Below are 23,983 nucleotides of genomic sequence, written 5' to 3'. Positions count from 1 at the left end.
ATGCCTCTGAAAGGAGTTCAGCTGGACCAGAAGACCATCTCTTGTTCCATCTGTCTGGATCTACTGAAGGATCCGGTGACTATTCCCTGTGGACACAGCTACTGTATGAACTGTATCAAAACCTACTGGAATGAAAAGAATAGGAACCAACTCCACAGCTGCCCTCAGTGTAGGAAGACCTTCACGCCGAGGCCTGTCCTGGTGAAAAACACCATGTTAGCAGATGTAGTGAAGGAGCTGAAGAAGACTGGACTCCAGGCTGCTCCTGCTGATCACTGCTATGCTCAACCTGACGATGTGGCCTGCGACGTCTGCACTGGGAGGAGACTGAAAGCATTCAAGTCCTGTCTGGTGTGTGTGGCTTCTTACTGTGGGAAACACATTCAGCCTCATCTTGAATCCGCTCCGTTAAAGAAACACAAGCTGGTGGAGCCCTCCGACAAGCTCCATGAGACGATTTGCTCTTGTCACGATGAGGTGATGAAGATCTTCTGCCGTACCGACCAGCAGTGCATCTGTTATCTCTGCCTAATGGATGAACATAAAGACCACGATACAGTCTCAGCTGCAGCAGAAAGGACCGAGAGGCAGAAAGAGCTGGAGGACAGTCGACTAAGCATCCAGCAGCGAATCCAGGACAAAGAGAAAGACATGCTGCTGCTTCATCAGGAGCTGGAGGCCATCAACCTCTCTGCTGATAAAGCAGTGGAGGACAGTACCAACAGCTTCAAAGAGCAGATCTATCTAATAGAGGAAAGAAGCTATGATGCGAGGCAGCAGCTCAGATCCCAGCAGAGGATGGACGTGAGTCGAGTCAGAGAGCTTCAGGAGAAGCTGGAGCAGGAGATCACCGAGCTGAAGAGGAACGACGCGGAGCTGCAGAAGCTCTCACACAACCAGCTCCTCCACAGCTGCTCCTCGCTGTCTCCAGACTCACCCAGCAGCAACATCCTTCCACTGAGCGACTCTGAGGACGCGACAGCGGCTGCTTCAGGGGTCAGCGATAGATTACAGGACATTCTGAGAGAGAAATGGAGAAACATCTTACTAATGGTGTCTAGAGGGAAAGCTTTTCTGTCACAACAAGAGCCTAATACCAGAGATGAATTCCATCCACGTGAAACCCCACAGAATCAAGAGACAGAAAACAGCTATTTATTTTATCTAAATGAAACAAACAATTTCTTCTTGTGATCGGGTCCTGAGCAGAGACGTCCAGTCTGACTGGATGTTGTTACTGAGAGGTGGAGTGGAGAGGATGAATGTATTTTGGGATTTAATAACACATCTTGGGCATTAAAACAGTTATACATTTTTACACAACAGTGTCCACACTCCCGTCTCAGGTACCTCCAGAGTAAAAGTATACCTGCAGTACAGGTTCTCTGTATCCTCTCTATTTGTTTGTTTTTCCTCTGGAGACATGCTGAGCTGTGTAAACTGAAATAGTAATTTGAGGGTTAAACTCTGAGCACATTTAGTCTCCATGTTTCTTGCTGAGAGCTGAGCGTCCAAGCTCTAAATGTCTGATGAATATTTGTATTGATGCGTTTATATTGTTTTTTCTTGTCAACTGCATGTTTCTGAAGAAAGAAAGCAGCAGACCTTCATTTATCTGAGAAATTTAAGTTGTCTTCCCTTTGTGAACTCTGATTACATAATGAATAAACAAACATGAACAAAGTACTTTCTTGTCTTCATTTCAGGGTTTCACACAAAGCTGATGCATAAAATATGAAGCAATTAAAGCATTTATCACTAAATCATCATTTTAACACATTTTTCAGAAGATAAAAACAGAATGTAAGTGATTTTATCTCACAATCAGCATTGATAAAAAGTAATTATTAATATTATGTAGAAGTCAATGACAAAAACATGTAATACATAATCTTATATCAGGGCTGTATCGTTATGTACCACTGAGGTCATTCCCTCAATTTTGTTGTGAGGATCAAAACATTAGTAGGAGGTAAAAAATAAATATACAAATTCCGCTCTTTGAGTTTTTGAAGATTAATGCTGATGCTTTTATTTTCTTATCCGTATGCAGTTGACTTGTTTTTTTTAATACAAAATCTGAAAATGGAGACGATCGATATGCGATCCAACAAAACTTGGTTTGCCGCAAAACTCAGGCAGCTTCGTCAGGCCAAGACGGAGGCCGGCAGAAGTGGAATCACAATGACAAAAGAAGATCATGTTTTGCAAAGAGGTGCTCCACTGAAAGGTTGGGAAACATGTTCTCAGCCAACGACCCTGCGTCAATGTTGAAAGGCCTGCAGAGACCATCCCCCAAAACTGTGGAGGATCGTCAACTGGCTGACGACCTGAATGCGTTCTGCTGCAGGTTAAAAATGGTTTGATATTGGCCTATTATTTGTTTTTATTTCTAGGTCTAAACGAGCCTTCTTTTAGTCTTCTTCTTGTGGGAGGACACTTGACCCGAGAGAACGGGTGTTTACAATTTGTACAAGATTAGTGATCCTGCAGTGCGAAATATGTTTTTTCAAATGTGTTGGTTGAATATCCAAGCAACAAGAGGATGTATTCAGATGTTGTAATGTCTTTTAGGCTTCTTTGGTTCGTTTAATTAAATTGCATCATGCTGTTTTAATAAAGATGGGGACAACATATATCCTGCTTTTTATTTTTTTAATTTTATTTTTCTAAAAGTAAAGTAAAGGTTATTTTCATATTCATTTGATGAAAATACCCCACTAGAAAGCACATAGTAATATATTTCCCCACTAGAGAGCATATAGTACCATATTACCCCACTAGAGCGCTTATAGTACCATATTACCCCACTAGAGAGCATAAAGTACCATATTATACCTCATTAGAGAGCAAAAAAAACATATTATACCTCACTAGAGCTGCTTATTACCACGGTCCTCTTCTGTAGAACCAGCTTCCACATTCAGTCCGGGGGCCAGACACATGATTACATCCATAAATATCCATGGACTGCTGTTGCATCATTTCAAATCAGCCGTTTCCACAGATGTTTTTCAGATTATTTAATTGAAGCGAAACAATGAATTGATTAATCTGACAGAAAACTGTATCAGTAATTATTGTGATGATAAAATGTGTATTTGTGTCATTTTCTTGTTGACTATTGCGGCCAACAGTTCCTTTCCTCTCGGCTGTCAAAGGCGCTTGCTGGTTTTCTAAGTCTTCTATGATAGTACACTTGGTTTATTTTAGGACCATGGGTCTGAAGCATTTTTTAAATATTGAAAATAACCATTAGATGCAATCCTTGGTACATTTAAATATGTTTAAGATGACAGAGGAGGTACATATGGACAGTAATGCACAAGACAACCACTTCAGAAAAGATCTTTGTGTTTTGTAGTCATTCGCAGACTGTTCTTCATTCTCTCCCGACCCCTTAGATGTATATTGTAATCCCTTCAAGGAACCATGTTGCAAACCACTGCTGTATATTGAGAGTCAATGTGACTCAATATAAAAACTGCTCACATATGACTGTATATTGTAATTTCTTCTTCCTAACCTCTGAGATACAGTGATTGAAGATATAATGTATGCTAACTGCTAACTGTATTTCAGTATTTTTCTGATTTCACAACACAAGTGTTCTCTAACATTAGCGACTATCATGGTTCAGGTGATGCATTCTTTTAGCTTTCTCGCAGCACTCACACTTGTTAAGCTTGTTTAGTGTCCTCTGTGACCCTCTCTACTGGAAGTTAACACTCGGAAGAAACGTCTTCGTCTCTGCCCCAAGCTGTCTTAAGCCATGGCCGTCCACATGAAGCGTTAACACGACTCTCCGGAAGAGGCCTCTGCCACATGCAGTATTGTCACATGTTGGTGCTGGATCACTGAAAGACACCAGTTTCATCGGAGGCTGAAGTGGAGGTGGCGGCATTGGAGGAAGCCACAGGGTGTACAGACATCTGGGTAAGCTTGAGGGAGTAAGACGCCTTTTGGACCGACTTCCACTGAATCCCTCTCCTACGATCTGACCGCCCCTTCGGTCTCATGTGCAAGTATCTCCCATTCAGGTTGGTGTCTCCGCAGGCGTTGAACCACCATCCACCTGGAAGATGACACAAATTACAAGCTGTGCAGCTGGTACTGGATGACATTAATCCCCGTCTGCCTCGCATGAGGATAAACATCCTACATGTGTACCTGCTGTACCTGTGTAGTTGTGGGCACAGTTGGATTCCTGGTGGTTGTCATTGTCCCTGTCCTTGGTGGAGAACATCATGCCTGTATGGTTGCTCAGGGGGTCCGGCAAATCTCCAAAGAGATGCGTGAGATGAATGGTGTAGTTGCTCTCAGAACCATTAAGGTTAAATCTGTATTCAACAAAGCGCCTGTTCTGTTTCCAGTCTTCCAGCTGGATGCGAAGGAGAGAGTTTCCCTGAGTGGCTAGATGGTGGATGTTCCTGAGACCCAGCCAAAAGTCCCCTATGAGAGAGATATATCATTGAGCCGTCAAAGCTGACATGATTTATCAAGCACCTTTGAGAAGCGATGAATCTAAATTGTTATAATCACAATACACGCGACATAAGTCATTTATAATGTGGCACTTGACAAAACATTTTCAAATGAAGTCTCAAAAACAGAATTGTCTCTCACCATTAAAATCTCCAAACCCATTTTCATACTCCTCCCAGTTTTGATCAAAATTCACTGAACCATCCCTCCTTCGCTGGATGACTGTTGCTCCATGATCTAAAACGATAGAAATGGAAACGAATGGAAGATTTCATTTAAAGTCCTAATCCTCACAATTTACATGACATTGAAGCTTAAATTGTTTTCCCGTTGAATTCCAAATGTATTTAAAGGCAATTTGAATACTGGGCAGGCAGGATGGACATCGCCACTAACAATGAAAACTAACACAGAAGAAGTAATGACACAATACATTACATAGCCATGTTGAACACATGAGCATATGAAACTTAATATGGGTAAACCACGATTCAAATTTGATCTTTAAAGGGAAAAAAACTGCCGTCCTGTGCTGTGATGAAGGTAAATGTTTGTGTGATAGTACAGTACCTTTGCTCATCTCACAAAAAGCCATGAAGGGCTTCGTTCCGGTGGGTCTGACGGCATAGACACCACTGACTCGCTCCCCTCTGTTGAACAGATCGCTGCAGTCTGATGGCAGATCTATTTTTAAAAAATGGACAAAGACATGATGATCAGCTTTAACGTGGTAATCATGAGCAGAGAAATGGAAGTGCACTGGCGACCACACTGTCACACAGACAACTGTACATCTCTGCAGCATTGGCAGCAAAAATGTGTGCAGGATCATTTATTGCTCGGTAAATGAAGAAACTGTGAGGAAAAAACTGTATAAAGGCAAAGCAGAACTTTGCTGTAAACTATCAGGACTCATTTGTAAGTAATGAGCACTTACACATTAATATTGACACAAATCAAAATCAAAAACACCAAATCCTAACATCACTCTCAACAGTTCCTCATGCTTTACTATCGATCTTACTCGTCATGATGGTGGTGCTGGTGGAGGTCAGATAAGGGGTGAGTCTTGGTGCTTCACTGTTGAAGATGTCAGGCATCCTCTCAATGGTCTCTTGTGTCAATGTGTCAACTGTAAGCTAGGAAAAATAGTTAGGGAAAGACTTCATCTAGCTGACATAATTCTCAGACTGACCACCAGAAATACTGCGGGTTATATAGCCATTCCACTCATAATACACTTTGGGTTGTCAATCTGCAAAAGTTGAACATGTTTTTGACACATTTCACTGTAACAACATGAATGTTGTGCTTTAAAGACAAATGAAAATGTGAACGTACTAAAACACTGAGGCACTGGCCGCGATTATTAAAATATGCACAGCTCCGTCTGCACCCTCTCCCAAAGATTTGAAGTCTAAATTACACAGTAGAGTATCATGACTCCAGTTTCATTCTACCAGCACATTCAGAGCAATTTGCTCACGATGACAGCTGGAAAAATAATCACAGTAATGCATATTTCTGTACGCCAACAAACGGAAAAGCTCTGTGAGTGGAAATGCCGATGCACTCGGACTGAACAAGGAACTGTATGAGCATGATGAGGTGGGAAGGGGGTTGAATTGTATTTAATTTAATAAACGTGTCCATCTTATTTTCTGATGACCCTCTCTCTGAAATGCAACACACCCTACCTGCAACATTTTAAAGTAATATATTTAATTTATTCGGGCGTTTGATCCCCTATCGGGCGGTTCCTCACGTGTGTGGAGTTTGCATGTTTTCCATGTGGCAGCCTGAGACATCGGAGTCTTCAAATTCCCCGTATGAATGCGAGCGTGAACGGTTGCCTGTCTCTGTTTGTGCCCTGTGATAAACTGGCGACCTCTCCAGGTTGAACCCTGCCTTCACCCAGTGTCAGCCCGCGACCCTAAATAGAATAAGCGGTTTGGATAAAGGAATGGAATAATGAAATGGTAAATATATTACACCCACTCTATTTTATGAGTAAAAACATGTACAGCTTGTTACAGCCACTGAATGAGTGAACTGGGAAACCGATCTCACCCAATTAAGCTCCACACTAACAACTAACTCTCATATAAGCCCCCCCCTCGCCAGTATTAGGCGCTCAGAGGAACTGACATAGTATCTAAAGCAAGATAGTGCAGCCCGGGAGGGAACGTGCAAGCGAGGAAAACAAACACAGGACATTGAGTCCAGGACACCACTGTTTGTGTTCTGTGTGAAACCAAAAGTAATTCAAAAAAAAGGAATTTAACTTCAACCTTGCTGTTTTCTTAAACCTCCCGAAATGTTTTTTTTTTTTGCCCAAATATAAGTTCTTGTGAAGATCAAAGTTTATTTTGCAAAGACACTATGCATGTAAACTGACGAGCTGGAGGGGTACGCAGAGCGTCACAGTTTGAAGCTAAGGGCCACTGAGCAAGCGTCTTTGATGAGTTTGGAAAGGGAATGTGTTAACTGGGAGCAGCAACCAGATCTGTGGCCGCTAATGAATCTGAGCACCGCAGTGTCTGTGCTGATTTCCGCTATTGCATTTCATGGAAATATTAATCAGATCTGACAATGCTACATCCTGATATGTTTGACAGCATGTGCCGCTCTGTCGGACCGATCAGCATAATGACACCTGAGATTTGTGACAGAGAGCTTCTTAAAGGGGCAAATTTAAATATGAATGTGATGAATATTGGATTGCAACAATAGAATAAAACAAAAATCCGCTACTTACCCGGAACAAAAAGAAAAAGTACATAAACTACCCCCCCCCCCCCTCTTTTACCGAGACATTTTCCTATCATTTACCTTTTCCTCCAGAATATTGATCTTGACCCTCTGGTGGTTGAGCTGGTCACTCTGCTCTCTCACAGCTCGGAGCAGCTGTGTAATGCTCCGCTCCTGGCTGTGGATCACTTCCTGACCGGGGACCATGGAAGAATCATGGGAACTGTTAAGGAATGCTGTTTTTTAATTGATAATATCACAGGCAATACTTGTCGAGTCTGTATTTTAGTAGACTTAGATTGGGAGAACAATCAAAGTATAACACAGGAGGATAAAATTGCATACTGATTGAAAGAATAGACGGCCAAAGAGTTTACGTTTTCAGTGTTGCATCTAAATGATCTTTCAGAGGCATTTCCACATCAGCAACAGGTTGTTACAACAGGTGACTCACCCTGAGGCCACTGATCTCTGCCACTTGTTCGCTGGTCACCAGGCCGTGTGACATGCTGCTCAGCTTCTCCTCCAGCCCTTCCACCTTGTTCTGCAGCCGACTCTTCTCCTGCAAGATGCTGTCCACTTTGGAGTTGATCTCAACGGACAGGCCTTTGATCTCTTCGTTGTTGGCCTTCAGCACCACGGTGGTTTTCTTGAGCTCCTCTTCTTCCTCTTTAATTTCGCTGGCGAGCACCGAGAGCTGGTAAAACGAGTGGTCAAAGATGTTCAGCTTGTGGATGATGTCGTTTATCTGTCCCTTTGTCTTCTGCACAAACTCCCGCAGGCTCTGGCCCAGCTGGAGGAGGCCGTTTGCCAGGAGACGCACATCATCCAGGGCAGCAAAGCGGGAGCGGGTTTCAATTGGGGCTTCGGGCTGGAGGACCGGCTGCTCCTCTTTGCCACACAGAGCAGGGACGAAGGCAGCAGCCACGACCAACAACAAGGGAATTAGTGTGACTCTCATGTTGTTGTCGTGCTGATTCTCCAGCTGTGTGTCGGTGATGTTATGGGAACCCTCCAGAGTGACCGGTGAGGAACCTGGGCTTTATATACACTGTCTTGAAGCGGGTCAATGATTAACATGCTCATCTGATCAATATCTGTTGGAATGTTTAGTCAGTTATCACACTGAAAAAAATGAATTTAGGTTGAATTAACTTACATTTTCATCTGCTTGTCACTGCATTCATGTGCTGCACTCAAACACTTCACACAATATGTTTTTTCAGTGAGGAGAGAGTGACATTTTGGAGGGTTTTTAACTGACCTTTAGTTACCTGAGGTTACGGCTGGTCTCTGTCATCGCTGCGCGGCTGGTTTGTATTTAAACAAGGAAGATGACCCGGTATACATACATATGTATTGGATTGAGAAATATGACTGACACGTTCATGGTTTTGGAATGTTTAGTTTCATTTATTTATCTGGCAGTAAGTGCACTGCATGAGAAGTGCATGTACATGTATACTGTGCAAGTACACATCTAAAGGCACATGGGAACAAACAGAAATAAACTGCTTTAACTGAAATAGAGCAACATGAATTGTTTGCAATTAAATATAAAGACAAAAAGGCTTCCTGATTCGACATGTTACATATTTTTGTGATAATAATAGTTGTCCCTCTCTTCAGTGAAACCTGCATCAAGGTCGCTGCTTTAATTTTCACTCCACACACACAAACACAGACGCGGTGCAATAAATCGAGTAATGGAATTTTGGTTCACGCTTCCTTGCAAAAAGTGGGAGTATGAGGTGAGACATAACCACCAATCTACTCAGGGGGATAACTAATGTTCTACTCTGTTAAATGTTAACTACCAATATGGATTGCATCAGCCCCCACAGTGTGTACACAGTAAACACAGTAGACAACCCTGACTTTAGCACAGGGCCCTGCTCTCTTCATGGTAACATGTTTGGGTGCACAGTGGCACACATTTATGAAACTTCAAGCACAGAGGCCGCACCATAAAGGGGACACGTGGGGTTCAAGGGGGCATCTGTGATGAACAAAGGAAAGGGAGTGGACCAGTGATCTGAGATGGAACATTAATATCATGGTCATGTAGTGCTTGTATATTTCATATACTGCCTCTATTATATAATGCACAATATATTGAAATGTTCTATTGAGGCAAATAGTAATGTGAACGCATATTAAGACTACATCTATACTTACATTATTACATCATATTCATTTTGTACATATTGCAGATGCTAATATAGCCCTATTGGATTAATAAAATAAATAATCATTCACACCAATCACTCGCCGACGGCACGGCCTTCGCGAGCAATTTAGGGGACGACATGAACATCTCTGCCTGCTTCACATGAACCTGGTCTTGTCTTGGTCTCAATACGTTCTGATCTTGTTTCTCACTTGGTCTTGGTTTGGTGGTCTTGACTACAACAGAAATGATACGAGATATCAATTAATCAGTCTTACGGTGACACTGTGTATGCAAGGCCAAACCCTGGTTGTAAAACTCTGCATGGTGAACTGATGCAGCTACAGAGAATCTTCAAACCTCTTCCTCATCCTTAGGGGCTAAATGAAAGCACCTTAGGGGCTGTTTATCTGCCAACAGCCATCGGGCTGTACAATGCTTACTGCCGGCTGGAGGGTGCTGAAGCCAGTCTTCTGCAACTTTCAAAAGCAAACTGCAAATTGCTTTGTGCACATTGTAGACTTTGGACAATTATGTAAGTAATGTCCTTCCAATCTGGGAAAAAAATCCCCACGTAATTGTCCTCCTTCCATTATAGTGATATAATGATAGTGACATTTAGAAGCGATGGCACTGCTCTGCAGGATTTTTCTCAACCTAAAGAGGCATATGCAGCAACATGAGCAGCTCTTACAGAAACAGATTGTTGTGTTGAATCCATATTCTTGGTTTGTAGCAAGTGTGCTTGATGAATGTACAAAGTTTAAATTCCAAAATGAGATACATGTTATTTTCAACGATATATTCAACACTGAATATTATTCAAGACTAATTTAATCCTAGGATGAAGACTTCTTCTGAAGACTTCTTCTTCATACGTAGTAAGTAAGTCAGTAGGTAAGCTAGTGTAAATAAATACATGACTTAAAACAAACATTTACTTTATTGACAGATTTGACTGAAAGAAGAAACTACCTTTTGTCTTCAATTTGGCTGTTTTAAACATTAAACACATTTCTGCAGCTGACATCTAGATTCAAATGAATTCCAGCAGCTTTACTTACAATACGACTTTAGAAAAATCCTGAGTTGTCAAGGGTCTGTGGCCCTCTGGTCAAAAGGATCTTCTTGATTTGTAATACACTGTTACATGACTTCTGCTTCAATTGGCCAATGCAGCTACAGCACAACCAGTAACTCCCCCAACCACAAGCCACAGTCACATAACATTCAGGGGGAAGATGTCGGCTGATAGACCTTTAGGTCTGAACTATTTCAAACTTTTGTGTTTTGTTGTATCCGCTGTTCTTAGAATCCCCAACTCCTTCAATACATTATTGAGCAACAATAATACAAACAGCACATATGTTGGCTGATTAGAATTACTCACACGTTTAGAAAAAGGTTCAGGATATTTCTGTCAACATACATCTTGTGAACACATTAATGCTCCCAAAAAAACGTCCCATGAATTTTACTAAAAAAGAGGGCCTGCCTATTGGCAGTGTTGTCTGAACTCTAGCTACTTTTCACCAGGGGGCAACTTCCACAAGTAATAAGAAGAAAAGGAATACCCTGCGGCCGGCCCGCCTCGTGCATTTCACTTTGTGGCCCCTAAATATCTATTTGAATAAGTTCATAATTAATGACTACATTTTAACAAATATTTTAAGCATTTATTTATACCCCGTATTTTCCTTTAAATATGATGCAACTATAAATCTTTCCCTGAAACAGGCTTTGAACAGACCAAGATTTTTGCCTTCAGGCCAGTTTTTCTGCAGTATGTGTTCAGTCCGTCAGCAATCCTTTAGTCCAATAAAGACTGTTTTTTCTCTCTCTCTCCCTTCATCGAGTCAAACCACAAGCCCTCTCAGAGTCAGTTGTCTGCTTGGGTAATGGAAAAGGAGTATTTCTTGCTAATTCTTGCTAATTCCTTTTCCATCCATGGCGGGGCACTAGAGCGGTGGTTGTAGCTCATCCAGCGGCTCTCTCTCCTCATCGTGTTTATTACATTGCAGTTCATTTTAACTTCAAGATGGGCTAACATTCGATGCTGCCGGTTGGAGACTGTGTTGGAGACTGACGGCTAACTTGTGATCGACGGATCACCACCAAGGCGTCGTCCAATTTTGGAGTTGTCCACTGCATCATCACTTTTTGTTCGTAGTCCACAAGCCAATGTCATTCAATCTGGTGAATGTTGGGATGCTTCACCAGGATAAATTTAAAAAAAAAAAAATCTCCTGGTGGTCCTTGAGTAAAAGGTGGGCAATCATCAGGGACAAATAGTTGTTGAGATATTCCAGTCTGGATCAAAGTGGTCAACATACACCAATACTGTGTTGCTAGCATGACTACAAAAGGAATTTCCTTTGACTTTGGTGATAAAAGACGAGCAGACCAGACAGTTGTTTATTATTCTCCACTGTTCTTAAAGGGAGCAGAGGAAAGGCTTTCCTGGCATGATGGTGGTGCCCCAAAGGAAGATGCTGTATGCGGGTTGAAAGAGGATCCATGAAGAATGAGAGGTATGTGCTTCGAGAATTAACCCCCATGGGTGGCACCAGGCCCTCTGCTCTCCCCCTGTTTACTTGAACGTAGAGGACGGAGACCACATGACATTGGGTAGGGTTACACATTCTGAACGAGGGTGGTCTATGAGGCACTGCGTGGTCACTGTGTTATCTGAGAAGATTATGGACGGTACACAGTAAGGTGACTCTGGTACTTTCTCTTACTCCATGCCAGATGCGCCATATGTTGACACGGTGTCACCGGGGTCACAGGAGAGCTGCTGTCTTTCACTGGCCGGCTACTCCTCTGAACTCCTATTGGCTGCTCCCTGAAGGAATGGGTGTGGTTCTGTGTGCCGAGCTTTCCACCCGCCAGTGTTGTTGGACAGGAGGTACCGCTCTCAAGCCCCTCCCTGTTCAGTACTCTCTGTTACACATAACCAAACCCAGCTTCTGTTATGGCAGGGGCTGCACATTGGCATTTCCCAAACAGCCGCGGCATGCCACTCTTCCTGACAGCACCTCCCTGCCTTCTCAGGAGACCGGAGGACAGACTGAACTGAGCTGAGAGCAGACTGTAGTGGACCGTCTGACAAACACGCCCTCACATCATCAAGTGGAGAAAACTGCTGAACACATGTCATCGGGTAAGATCTGTTTTAATGTTAATCTCATATCTCTCACACAGTTGAGGACTGTTGGGTTGGATTGTTAGTCAGAGCCGAGATGCTGAATATTGACCTTGAAAGTCTTTAGATTCGGTACCGGCTGATTTAAATTCAAGGTCAGAAATGCTTTTGACTGTGAAGTGATTTAACAAATTGTGTGCAATAGAGCTCTGGCCCTGTGCTGAATACTAATCTGACTTTTATGAGAATAACTTTTTCCTTTTTAAAGACTAAATGTTGAATTATATTTACATTTAATTTACTTTTACTGTGCAGAAATACACTTGAGCAAACACAAATGTCCACACGAACACACACATACATACACGCACACACAACCACACACACTTTCTATTTTAACCTTCCCATGTTAACATACCATAGTGTTATTCCTCGCGGGAAGCCCCTGGCAGCTGTTTCATCCTATGAGCTTTAGCTTCACATACCACATAACGAGGCGTAGATGCCACAATGCAACTCTGACCCTGTTGCTGTTGGACAATGACCAGGACTCCAGCGGTCCAAAATCCCAAGAATAAAACAGACAAAGTTGAGTACTACAGTCACACAGCTTAAGGGCATCAAGTAAGTCTTTTTGGACACACTGAGTGAATAAAACAGTAGTTTGACAGAAAAAAGAAGAGGCCGTTAGAGCAGGAGGGAAAAGGGAGCTTGAGTCCAAACTGTTGGCTCTGGTTCCTAAATAAACTCCAAACAGAAGACAAGGCTTATATGCACTGAAGAAAACCGCAGTCTGTACAGCCAAAAAGTGGAGGAGAGGAATGATTTTTCCGGGAACAGAAAGAAAGGAAAACATAATTTACATACTGTACAGACAGATGGACAGAGACGGGCAAAGACCACGAGGATGTCTCTGAAACATCACTGTAAAATGTCACATTCAGGATTACATTCATTGTCTCACATGTTAGATGTCACCTACACATTCATGGTGGTGCAAAAATTGGATGAAACAGAAAGAGAACGAGTGGGTAGATGGCTGTGACAATGTGGTAGATAATTTAAACTGATAGCTCTGCAAATTCACCCCAGGTGAACCTATGGAAAAAAACAACTAAAAAACCTAATAAATGTATGTTGTTCCATAAGTTGTAAAACGGCTTACAGGCTCTGTGAGGCTGCACTTACAGAAGGCAGGTTGGTGATTTGAGCTAGATATTAACATTGTATAGATTACAATGGCAATGCAAGTTTACGTTCACAGTCTTATTTTTGTGTGCTAGCATGTTTGCTTATCAGCTCCAAACACAACGTAAAGCTGGGGCTGATAGAAATGGCATTGGTTTTGCAGAGTCATAAACCATAGCGTTGGACATATTGACAGTTTAACTTAATGATGCAAAGTCACAGGATCCCCAAAGTTATTACAATCTATCGTGAGGGGGACATGAATATGTGTCATAATCAAATTGAATGGCGAGCATCCGATATGTTTTGAAACATGTCACTCAAAACAGCACATGTCAACCTCACGGTGTTACTAAATGAAAAGTCACGGATTCATCAAATTCTTTAAGACTCATCCTTTATGGAACATGCAGCATGCCTGTACACAATTTAATCACAATCCCTTAAACAGTTGTTGAGATATTTTAGTCGGCACGAAAGTGTCGGAACAACCAACCGACATAGAGCCAAAATGGCTAAAAATAAGCACAGCAACATGCTGTTACAATCAGTAACTAAACTAGTGGTTATCTTCTTCTGACTTAGCTTAGCATAAAAACTGAAAACAGTTGGAAACAGCCAGCCTGGCTCTCTCTCAAGGCACAACTATCAGCCTTACGCACTAATTATTATTAGCATATTGTTTCCGATTTGTGAAAAATCTGTGCATTTTAATGTTGTCCAGTCTCGATGCTAAGCTAAGCTAAAAATCTCTCGGCATAGCTAAGTTTACAGATAAGTGAGTAGTATCAATATTCTCAGCAAGAAAACATCCTTTTTTTTGTTTTACTCGTTTACTGCAAAGCACAAATGTTAAAGAGTTGATTGGAACTGCAGCCTGCAGCCGACGTTCTCCACGTGATGGCTGCTCTGCAGTTAGACTGATTGAGATGTCAGCAGTAACAGGTGCTCTGCTGCACAGAGCAGACTGACAGAGGCCACGCTGAATACTGTCTCTGCTCGTAGTCAACATGGGGGTTTTCTGTTCCACTTAATGCCTCACTAGATCTAAACAATATCATTGATTTTTTTTTTTTGACCTGCCAGTTTGTTTGTCTACCTGGAGGAAATTAAAAGAGTCTAGACTCTGTAAAATGAAGGGTCTTGTCTCTTGACATGGACTTTCGTCTATCACCCAAGAGTCGAAGCTAAACTTAGACTTGTCAGATCGAGTGCTGAAAGATCCCACTCAACATCATAAAAGCCCACTGGCATAACATCAAAGTATCAGATGCAATATTAAACACATGTGTTAGGTTTCTGTGGGCAAAAGAACAGATAGAGTGAGAAGTTATTGTACCTGGGTAAATCCTTTATATTTGAAATAGTTATTTTCATTTTTACTTACTCATTGGTAACTTATTAGCTGTCATAGTTCATCATTTGAAAATGTTTCATTAAATGGAAAGTTTGCCAAGTTTTAGTTGTCCAATCAGTGCAAATGGTAAATGTAATCCACCGGAGAAATAAACTCCCCAGTCCGTGTTATATTGACGGAGAAAGCTGATCTCTCCTGCTGAGGACCTTTTCCGGCTGTGCCTACATGTAACAGGATGCATTGCATGAGAGCGCCGAGTTCGCTTTGTTACACAGACTCGCTTTTATTCTGCTAGATAAACTAAATCAACTCACAAAATCTCAATGAAGGAAACATTCATACACCTAAACAGAAAAATACAACCCATATTTGGGGATGCCGTTTCCGTTGTTAGAAATGCGACAACTTTGCAATACAAGCAAAGAGTGGCATTGTGCCCCACAGCTGAGGTGGCGGTCTGTAAGTTCTTCCTGGCCTTCAATGATGTCACTGGAAAAACGATTTTGCAGCTGCACCCCAAAGAAACAACAAGAAGTACAGGCGCTTTAACACACTGTATTACAAACTCAGATAGATAGTGATAAGGTTGTAAATTGGCACATTTTCCGTTCAAAAGAAAACAAGTGTTTTGTGTATTTTATTCATGAATGTAAGTTACTAAAAAAAGTATCATCTTAAAAAAAAGTATCATTGTAAATCCGATAGTGTAATCTGAATTGATCTGGAAACCTTAAAGGCAACATGTAACAGACATGTAATGCATACAGTAGCGTGTATGCAAGAGTCACGTGTAACTGTTTATTGCAGATTTGTTGCTGTTTACCGCTTGTCATTGTAGACTGTGTGAATGACAGAGGTCAAAATTCCCAGCAGGACCATTTGGCGGTGTTTGTCTGTTTACTGCATAGCTGACATTGTTTGGGGCTGTGGTCGGGTGGCTGCATGGCCTCAAGAGCATATCCATCTGCTACAGAGGCCGGTGGTCAGGAGAGGAAGGGAGGAGGGAAGAGGTGAGGTTTGAAGGAGACACTGAGAGAAGGAGGTAGAGGAAGAAATTACTACCTCGAGTGTAGACTGTTGTCTATCATAAAGAGAGAAGAAGGCACAGTCAGCAGAATCAGTATAGAACCATGTACTGTAAAAAAGGAGTGGAAAAAGAAAGTCACAGTCAGAGACAGTTCAGTAAAAGTAAACCAAGGATCTGACAGAAGACTGTCGATCTAGTAGGAGGGACAGAGGAGGCAGGAAGGGAGGAAAGTAGTGAGTCACAACAATGGGTGTCTGTATTTATGTCTGTAGGAGTATATTTGCTCCGCTGGCCATAGCTGCTGGGCTAAACAGTCCCGAGCTATTTTCAGCTCTCGTCCTGGATGGCAGAGCTGTAATCAAGTGAACATCAGGCGTGCCACCGTTGAATAATAGCAGGCTGATGCCTGGAGAGTGTGAGTAAAACAGAAGTTTGGGGGAAGAAAAAGAAAGTACTTAAACCAAATTGAATGTTTGTCTTTTGTGCTTTATGCTACATGTGGTAGAATGAATAAGAGTCTGATTGTAAATGGAAAACCCAAAACGTGTTATTGCTTTTCAGAGGCATCCTTCATCTGGTCACTAAATTAAGATGGAGTCTCCTATTAAAAATACCACAGTTAAACCTTGAGTAAAAAGTCAGTGCCAAAATGTATCTGCTTCCCCCTCAGAAATCATGAATGTGTTCATTATTTTATCAGCGAGCCACACAGTAACCACTTCTGCCACTTGTAAAAAGTCCTAACATGTGTTTTCCATGCGTTGCTGACTCAATGCACACACCCATATTGGATTTGTTTGTGTTTGTTTTGCCAGATACCAAAGGTCCAACTAGAAAACCAGAAAATCGTTTGGGCAACTGAAGACGAAAAGGGATGGAAGGACAAAACGGTAAAAAAAAAGACCCTAACATGACAGAATTGTTGTAAATTGATGACAGATACTAAACTACTGATTTAACGATTACAGGAAATATCCGGCCTCATAAAACAGCAGGGAATGGTATTAAAGGGAAACCCCCGTACTCAGTGGAAACACCTTATGGCTTTCGACTTGATCTGGACTTCCTAAAATACGTAGATGACATAGAGAAAGGCAACACAATCAAAAGAGTCCCTATCCAGCGCCGAAGCAAAGGCCCCAGAGCCAGCACTCTTCCCCGGCAGCTCAATCCTTCCGGGTGTGGCTACCGCCCGAGCCCCTGGGGGTCTACTGGAGCGCTTGGCCCCAGGTCCCGACTGTCAGATGCCCATCCCCACGGCTACTCGACTTGGGCCAATGATCACAGGTTGCCACTTTCTCCGACGGGGCTCAAATCCCTCACGGAGATGGAGGCCAAAATCAAGGAGTTTGATGAGCAACCTCTCGGTGAGCACATCAGGCCTCATCTCCTGCGGGCCTCCAGCCTGCCGCTCACGGTTTTACTGAGACAGGGATCAGAGTCCACAGACGACCACAGCAGCGTCAGGAGTTCGAGGGATCACCTTGGGCTTAGAAACACCTCCTGTGAAGACGTCTTCTACTCGGCGGACAGCCCTCGACCACAGGATTGCTCAGGTCTGTTGAGGCGCCTGACAGAGGCTCTGGAACGTGTGGGGGAGCTGGAGACGGAGGTGAGGGTGATTCCAGAGCTCAGGGCGCATATCGGCATCCTCCAGGAGGAAAGAAAAAGGCTCCGCCTGGGCCTGAATCCACATGTCCCCCCCTCCTCAATGAACGGGACCAAAGACCGTTACACCTCGTCCCACTATGGCACGGTGGACAGCAAAAGGCCTCGGCATGAAAGTCACACCATGTTTCCTCGAAATCAGAGCGTCAGTCTCGAGGACTCTAATCCCACGCATGAGTGGAGGACTAGTACAGATCTGGATGAGCTGCTGACGGTGACGTCCCTGCAGGCTAAAGTAGCTGTGCTGGAGCAGAAGCTTCATGAGGCTAGCCTGGAGCTGCAGAGGGCCTTAGGGCTGCTGAGGGAGCAGCAGGAGGAGAGCAGAAGAAAAGATGAGAAAATGGAGCACCTTATTAGGAATCCTGCAGCTCGGGTCTGTGCTGAGCAGATGGGCGTAGATCAGGATGGAGATGAGACGGTGGCGGGAGCTATTGAGCCATGTAATAAAGTGTCAAGAAGTCCAAATGCAAGAACTGTTACTACAAACGGACAAAGAGGTCAGCAACAAGATCCACGAGTGTCTGTGGACCCTGGAGAGGCTTCAGATGAAACAGCAGTGGTTGTCCAGCACATAGAAAAGGTCAAGAGGCTCCTGGATCAGCAGTGGGAGTGTCTGTGTGGAGGCCATGAGTCAATAAAGGAGGCTAAACCTCTACAGCACCCAGACCCCAAGGTCAACTCCCTGCAGCAGGAGATGATGGGACTCGTGGAGATCCTTACCTCCTACTACACCCAACAAGGGCACAGGGATGGAGAGAGGATTCAACAAGGAGGTACTGTAGTCCACAGATTGTACATAATGTCACGGTAATGATTACAATATTCTAGCCATGGTTGCCCTCTGTCTGCATCCATCCCACAAGAGTAAATTAAAAACAAATTAGCGACAATTTGTTCTTCACACAACTGCCTCATAACACATTTGCTTTAATTGGGAATCTGGTTGATAAATAGTTGCATTTTATTGTATAACATAGTTTTCAGTAAGACTGGTTACCAACAATAAACTGGAGCAGGAACTTCCACAGAGGCGGTTTTGAATACTTTGCCAGTTTATATATATATATATATTTTTGTTAAGAGTTTAAAGATGAGTGTGGTCCAAGCAAGGGCACTTGAACTCCATTTATTGGAGACGAGGCGACATCATGTTGCAACGCCAAATTCAGATCCACAGTTTACCCATCAATTTACTCATTATTTTTGGTAAGAAATGGCTATGCATAAGCCATAAACCATAATAAATATGTATGTTTAATGTTGTTGTTCAGCTGTATTTAATCATATCCTCTGCGTTTGTCTTCAATGCAGTTTCTAAATCCATCATGAGGACAGATGGATGCGCCCAGTTGTCAAAAAGCCTACATTCTGTGGGTGTTAATGAAGGGTTAGTAAATAACTCCCTCTGACTTCAGCAACGTTTGGGGTTATGATTATTGCTTAAACCCTAGTTTTGGTTAAATGGCATACTAATTTATGGTTATTTAAGCTATAGTTCTGACCGAGAAAAACATCATGATTTAAAATTGAAAGATGAATGGCATTCCCTCTAAAGTTGTCAGGAAAAGAAGAGAAGTGAACATTTGCCATTTCCCTCCAATGAGAGCTTCTTTATATAAAGTTAAACATATATACAGTCAGAAAAAACGTTAAATGTGACTGTTTTTAGTTGCTGTGTCTCAGAGCATCTTTTGATTTAGTATTATTACAATATATGAGATCTGTTTGGTTGTAATCTTCTCTGTTCCATGTCAATGTTGATTGCTGCTCTACATGCTGGCTACAACTTAAAAGAAGTAAAAGTTTCAAATAATAGGTGAACTTTGTCTTCTTACAGGTCTGATTTTCCAACATTTGGGTGACAGATAATTCTAAATGTGTGCTCTGCTCTCCTTTCTTTATTTTTGAAAGACGTCAAAGTGGAAATATGGTTGGGCAGGACCGTGTGGACGAGAGCGGGCAGAAGGAGAGCAGCATCAGCCCGAGGGAGATGGCTGCTGTCCAGGTGGATGGAGTCCCAGGGAAGAGACGGATGGAGGGAATGACGCAAACGAGCCCAGACGGACAGATGATATCAGGAGGAGCAGGATTAGGGCGGACAGATGGAAGTGTAGTGTCTGTGGAGGCTGAAAAAATGACCGAGACGAAAGCGCAGCCCCCAGGAGAGAAGATGGAGGGGAATTCTGGCTCAGAAACCACCACCGGGGGCAGGTGAGAGGATTGGGAAGAAACGCCTCATCACTTATTATTTGGATACTGTAATGGTGCGCTTACTCTTCAGGGAATGACTATAGCTAATAGGCTGTGCTATGAGACTAAATGTCTTTCTGTTCTCTCGTTCATCATGCCCACATACACATGCTCTTTCTTCCAGAGAGACAGTGAGTGCAGACTTTCTGGCTGCCTGTCATCTGCTCAAAGATCACATGGACAACATGGACAACCCCAATGATGACATGGTGAGCACTCTCCCACAGACACATTCAATCAAACCTATGGAAATAGATGTTTTGAATATTCACTCAACACTTCAGTTTCCCTCAGCTCTACAGAGCATGTATGCATCGTTCAGCTAATTGTTTTGGTTTTAGACAGACAAAGATAACGGCTAGCTGGTGAACACAGTGGAGCATTTAGCAGCCAGGCTTTTTGAGCCAGATATTTCCATCTCAAATGTGCGTTCTTCCCACAATCCCCTCTTCTATATTTCCAGAGGAAGGCCCTGGTTGTGTTGTTCCAGCACTGGTTCAGCGCGGCGGCCGAGGAGACTTCCGCTGCCAGCAGGGTGGCCGTGTACCTGAGAGAGGTGAAGAAGGCCACGCCTTCACTGTTGGCCTTCTTGATCAACCTGGCTGATGACAACGGCAACACAGCGCTGCATTACAGCGTGTCTCACTGCAACTACGGCATCGCCAGCCAGATGCTGGACACGGGTAATAACAGTGTGTTGCCAGAGCTAGTGTACAACGATTTTGTCATTTTGTACATATTTGGAAAGTGGCTTTTTTCTTTATTTTACAGGTGGAAGTGATGTGAGCCTTCAGAACAATGCCGGCTACACAGCAGTGATGCTGGCCTCACTAACAGCGCCTGATGGCCCAGGTGGCATGGAGGTGGTCCGCAAGCTAATGGAGCAGAGCGACATTAACATTCGCTCCAGCAAGGTAAAAACTATACAATGCAAACACAGATTCAATGTAGCATGGGCCATTTTATTTGAAGTAAAGAGTGGACTTTAGTAGACTAGTTTGACTCCCAGCACTCTGTGCAGGTTGTTTGAGTCGTTTGGAAGATATAATTTAATCAAGCAATCAAACACAATGTTAAAGGGTCATCCTACTGATTTAACACACATAAATCTGGTTCTTTGTGGTAAAGGCTTCTCAGCCTGTGAAAAGTATTCTTACATATTATGTATAATCTGTTATTTTTCTCTGAAGGGAGCTTTTAAAAGTCTGAGAAAATACTGTCAATCATAGCAGCCACTCCCTAAAGCACACAGTAATTTATCGTCTATTTTACTCTAAATGGGACAATACTTTACTAAATGAACAACATTCTGTAGTGAAGAAGTCTGGAAGTGATTGAGACTATGAAGTACACATGGCAAACATGAGTTGTTTACCATGTTGAATGAGGAAACAGATCAAGTGGTGTCATTCTCTCAGAAGAATCGCCACCTGCTGGCCATCAGAAAGAATGCAAGTGTAAGGTTCTTCCTCATTGGCTTTACTTTTCAAAACCGCAGGGACACAATTGAGATGCATTATGAGAAATGTAAATACCTTACTCGAGACTAAAAATCTGAATATCTGGGCCTCTTCAGCTTCAATTTCATAATGTGTTGTGTGACTTCCTAAACTTGAATATAGTGCAACATGTGTAAAACTCTGACATGTTAGATGAACTGTATCTAACTGATGCGTACAGACAAATATATCGAAACAGACGAATAGTTATTTTGTTTTTTTTTAACCTCTGAATTAAAATGTCCTCTCTCTGTCCTGTTGTCTCTCGCTCTCCACAGACGGGCCAAACCGCTCTGCACTTGGCGGTGAGACACGGGCGAGTTGTGATGGTTCGCCTGCTTTTGAGCTGCGGAGCAGACGCTAACCTCCAGGACAGCCAGGGGACAACGGCCCTGATGTTCGCGTCTGAGAGAGGCCACACACACATCGCAAGGCTGCTGCTGGAGAGGAGCCTTTGTGACCTCACCCTGACTGACAAGGTGACACTGCAAAAAAAAACAAAAAAACAAAACACAAACAAGTTTCCTCCAATATAATCCTTTTGCCAATTGCTTGCCAGAAGTGTGAGATGCAGGTTGCCTTATCTGGAATTCATTGTTTATGGTCATAATACAAAAGAGAAAAATTGTATAGGCACCCCCCTATTAAATTCAATTCATGTGACTCCTACTCCATTCCTTTTGTGAAATCTTGTTATATTTGTTAACAACAAAACAGCATATCCACTTTTCTATGCATATAACTGAACACAAAAAGGAGCTTAGTCGTAGGAAGGCTTGAATGTTTTGTGTGGACGTGGGTGGACTGACGGTCTGCATCAGAATAGAGCTCCGAGGATTAATCAGGGCTACAGTAAAACAAATCTCCCTGGGTTGAGATGAGCTAATCCGCTAACAGTACCTTATCTGCCGGTCTGGAGCGAGCGGAGGCAGGGAGGAGAGCGGAGGAGAGGATGCAAATGTATCTCCTACTTTGACACCGTCTGCATTTTAAGTAGAGTTTACAAAAGAGAAAAAGAGAACTTCAATCACAGGCGTCCTATCTCGACTCTGAACCACGTTTCACCTTGACACAACTCCAGATTAACTAAACTAATTAAAGTCGAATGAAATTACACATTAACACGTTTATCTTAAGGACAGAAAAGGCAACCTTGCACTATAGTTTTGTTATTTAATCTGTCTTCTGGGAGCCTAAATTATGCACTTGGAGGCAGCTACTCCCATAAAACAATCCTGAGTCTGCAGCTATGCCGGCAGATCTGTGAACCACACTTCCCCCTAATGCTAACATCTGTATTATAATGCAGGTATATTTACTTTGTACAACATGAAGCATGTTATCATTTTCATGTAATATAAGATTGTGTACACAGATTCTAATTTAATCTGGGTTTTTATATTTGTATTTTCCCTTTTTTTTCCTTCTCTTTTTGTTGCTCAGCGTGGTCAAACTGCACTCTCCATCGCCATGCAAGGCTCCCACACGGATACTGCCGCTCTGCTGCAAGCCCATGCTAAAGCTCGAGCTTTGTAGTACTGGAAAAACAATCTGCAGACACACAGTACGATTCTCTCACACATTGGCTCCTTTCTGTCTGATGCACTAAAAAAAAAACAGGAAAATCTTGAAGCTGCGTTCTGGGAACTGTTGCTGACAATCTGAACGAGCATTAGCTTGAGCTTTGGATGGGATAACATCGTTCTAACAAGACTCGACATCGTCAACGAGTGCAAAGCCTCCATGTGTCATGATTGCTGATGCAGTGCACGATACGTGTGTTGTTTTCTGCTGTTAATGTAAATACATCAGTTATGTCTGATCTTTGCAATCTAAGTAGAAGCTTAGCTTTGCATATGCAATTAAACACATATTTATTATGATATGTGTATTGTATTGGTCACATGAATATGTTGACAATTATCAAAAGGTCTGTGTTTTATGTTTAAAAAAATAAAGATTTTTTTTTTCCATTCTGGCAGCACTTCTTTTTTATTTTTTTATTTTTATGAACAGTGTAAAATATAGAAAGAACAACATATAAACCCATGCTGCTTGACAAGCAGATGAAAGAAAGTGGCAATAAACCAACCTGTTGATTTGACTGAAGAGTACATGATATACAATGTTTTTATTAAAATGATCAAGAAAGCAACCATGCTTCGTTAAGCTGCTACGCTGAGAGCAACACATAAAGCAGAGTTAAATTCCATGTTTCCCATTTCTGGCCAAGAAAGCTGAATCTGATTGAGCTGCTGATTGTTGTTGCTGTAATGGCGAACCTGACCAGCAGGTGGCATAGCCCCTTTATCTCCCGTTCGCTTGAGCCAGACAAATCACACACAGAAAGCAACGCTATACATAAACCTGTAATTCTAAAATGAGCATGTCCAAGGAATTAGATATAATCCCTTTCAAGTGTGGGAGACAATTATAAACATGG

General features: G+C 42.5%; 3 protein-coding genes across 3 annotated transcripts; 2 read left to right on the top strand and 1 right to left on the bottom strand.

Moving 5' to 3' along the window:
• Window positions 1-1,374, top strand: LOC137780918 (E3 ubiquitin/ISG15 ligase TRIM25-like). Its single transcript, XM_068569299.1, has one exon. It carries the CDS (start codon window positions 1-3, stop codon window positions 1,192-1,194), a length of 1,194 nt encoding a protein of 397 aa, XP_068425400.1. The 3' UTR covers window positions 1,195-1,374.
• A 2,480-nt stretch (window positions 1,375-3,854) lies between these two features.
• On the bottom strand, window positions 3,855-8,322 carry LOC137780909 (angiopoietin-related protein 3-like). Its single transcript, XM_068569286.1, is given in 8 exon segments — window positions 3,855-4,075; window positions 4,180-4,452; window positions 4,627-4,722; window positions 5,056-5,169; window positions 5,510-5,624; window positions 7,318-7,428; window positions 7,691-8,244; window positions 8,247-8,322. Coding segments are annotated over 8 exon segments (1,560 nt in total).
• A 4,107-nt stretch (window positions 8,323-12,429) lies between these two features.
• Window positions 12,430-23,519, top strand: LOC137801954 (KN motif and ankyrin repeat domain-containing protein 4-like). The gene is made up of 10 exons (XM_068599427.1): window positions 12,430-12,569; window positions 16,939-17,013; window positions 17,092-18,564; window positions 19,103-19,178; window positions 19,703-20,002; window positions 20,166-20,250; window positions 20,505-20,724; window positions 20,813-20,955; window positions 21,819-22,019; window positions 22,984-23,519. Exons 2-10 carry the CDS (start codon window positions 16,998-17,000, stop codon window positions 23,074-23,076), a joined length of 2,607 nt encoding a protein of 868 aa, XP_068455528.1. The 5' UTR covers window positions 12,430-12,569; window positions 16,939-16,997; the 3' UTR covers window positions 23,077-23,519.
• Window positions 23,520-23,983: the final 464 nt, after the last annotated feature.

This window comes from Clinocottus analis, unplaced genomic scaffold (genome assembly GCF_023055335.1).
Source record: "Clinocottus analis isolate CAN_PGR_092001 unplaced genomic scaffold, fCliAna1.0.p SCAF_11, whole genome shotgun sequence".
Classification (NCBI taxonomy): Eukaryota; Metazoa; Chordata; class Actinopteri; order Perciformes; family Cottidae; genus Clinocottus; species Clinocottus analis.
The sequence above is the reverse complement of the archived record's forward strand: the minus strand, read 5'-3'. Positions and strand labels throughout refer to the sequence as shown.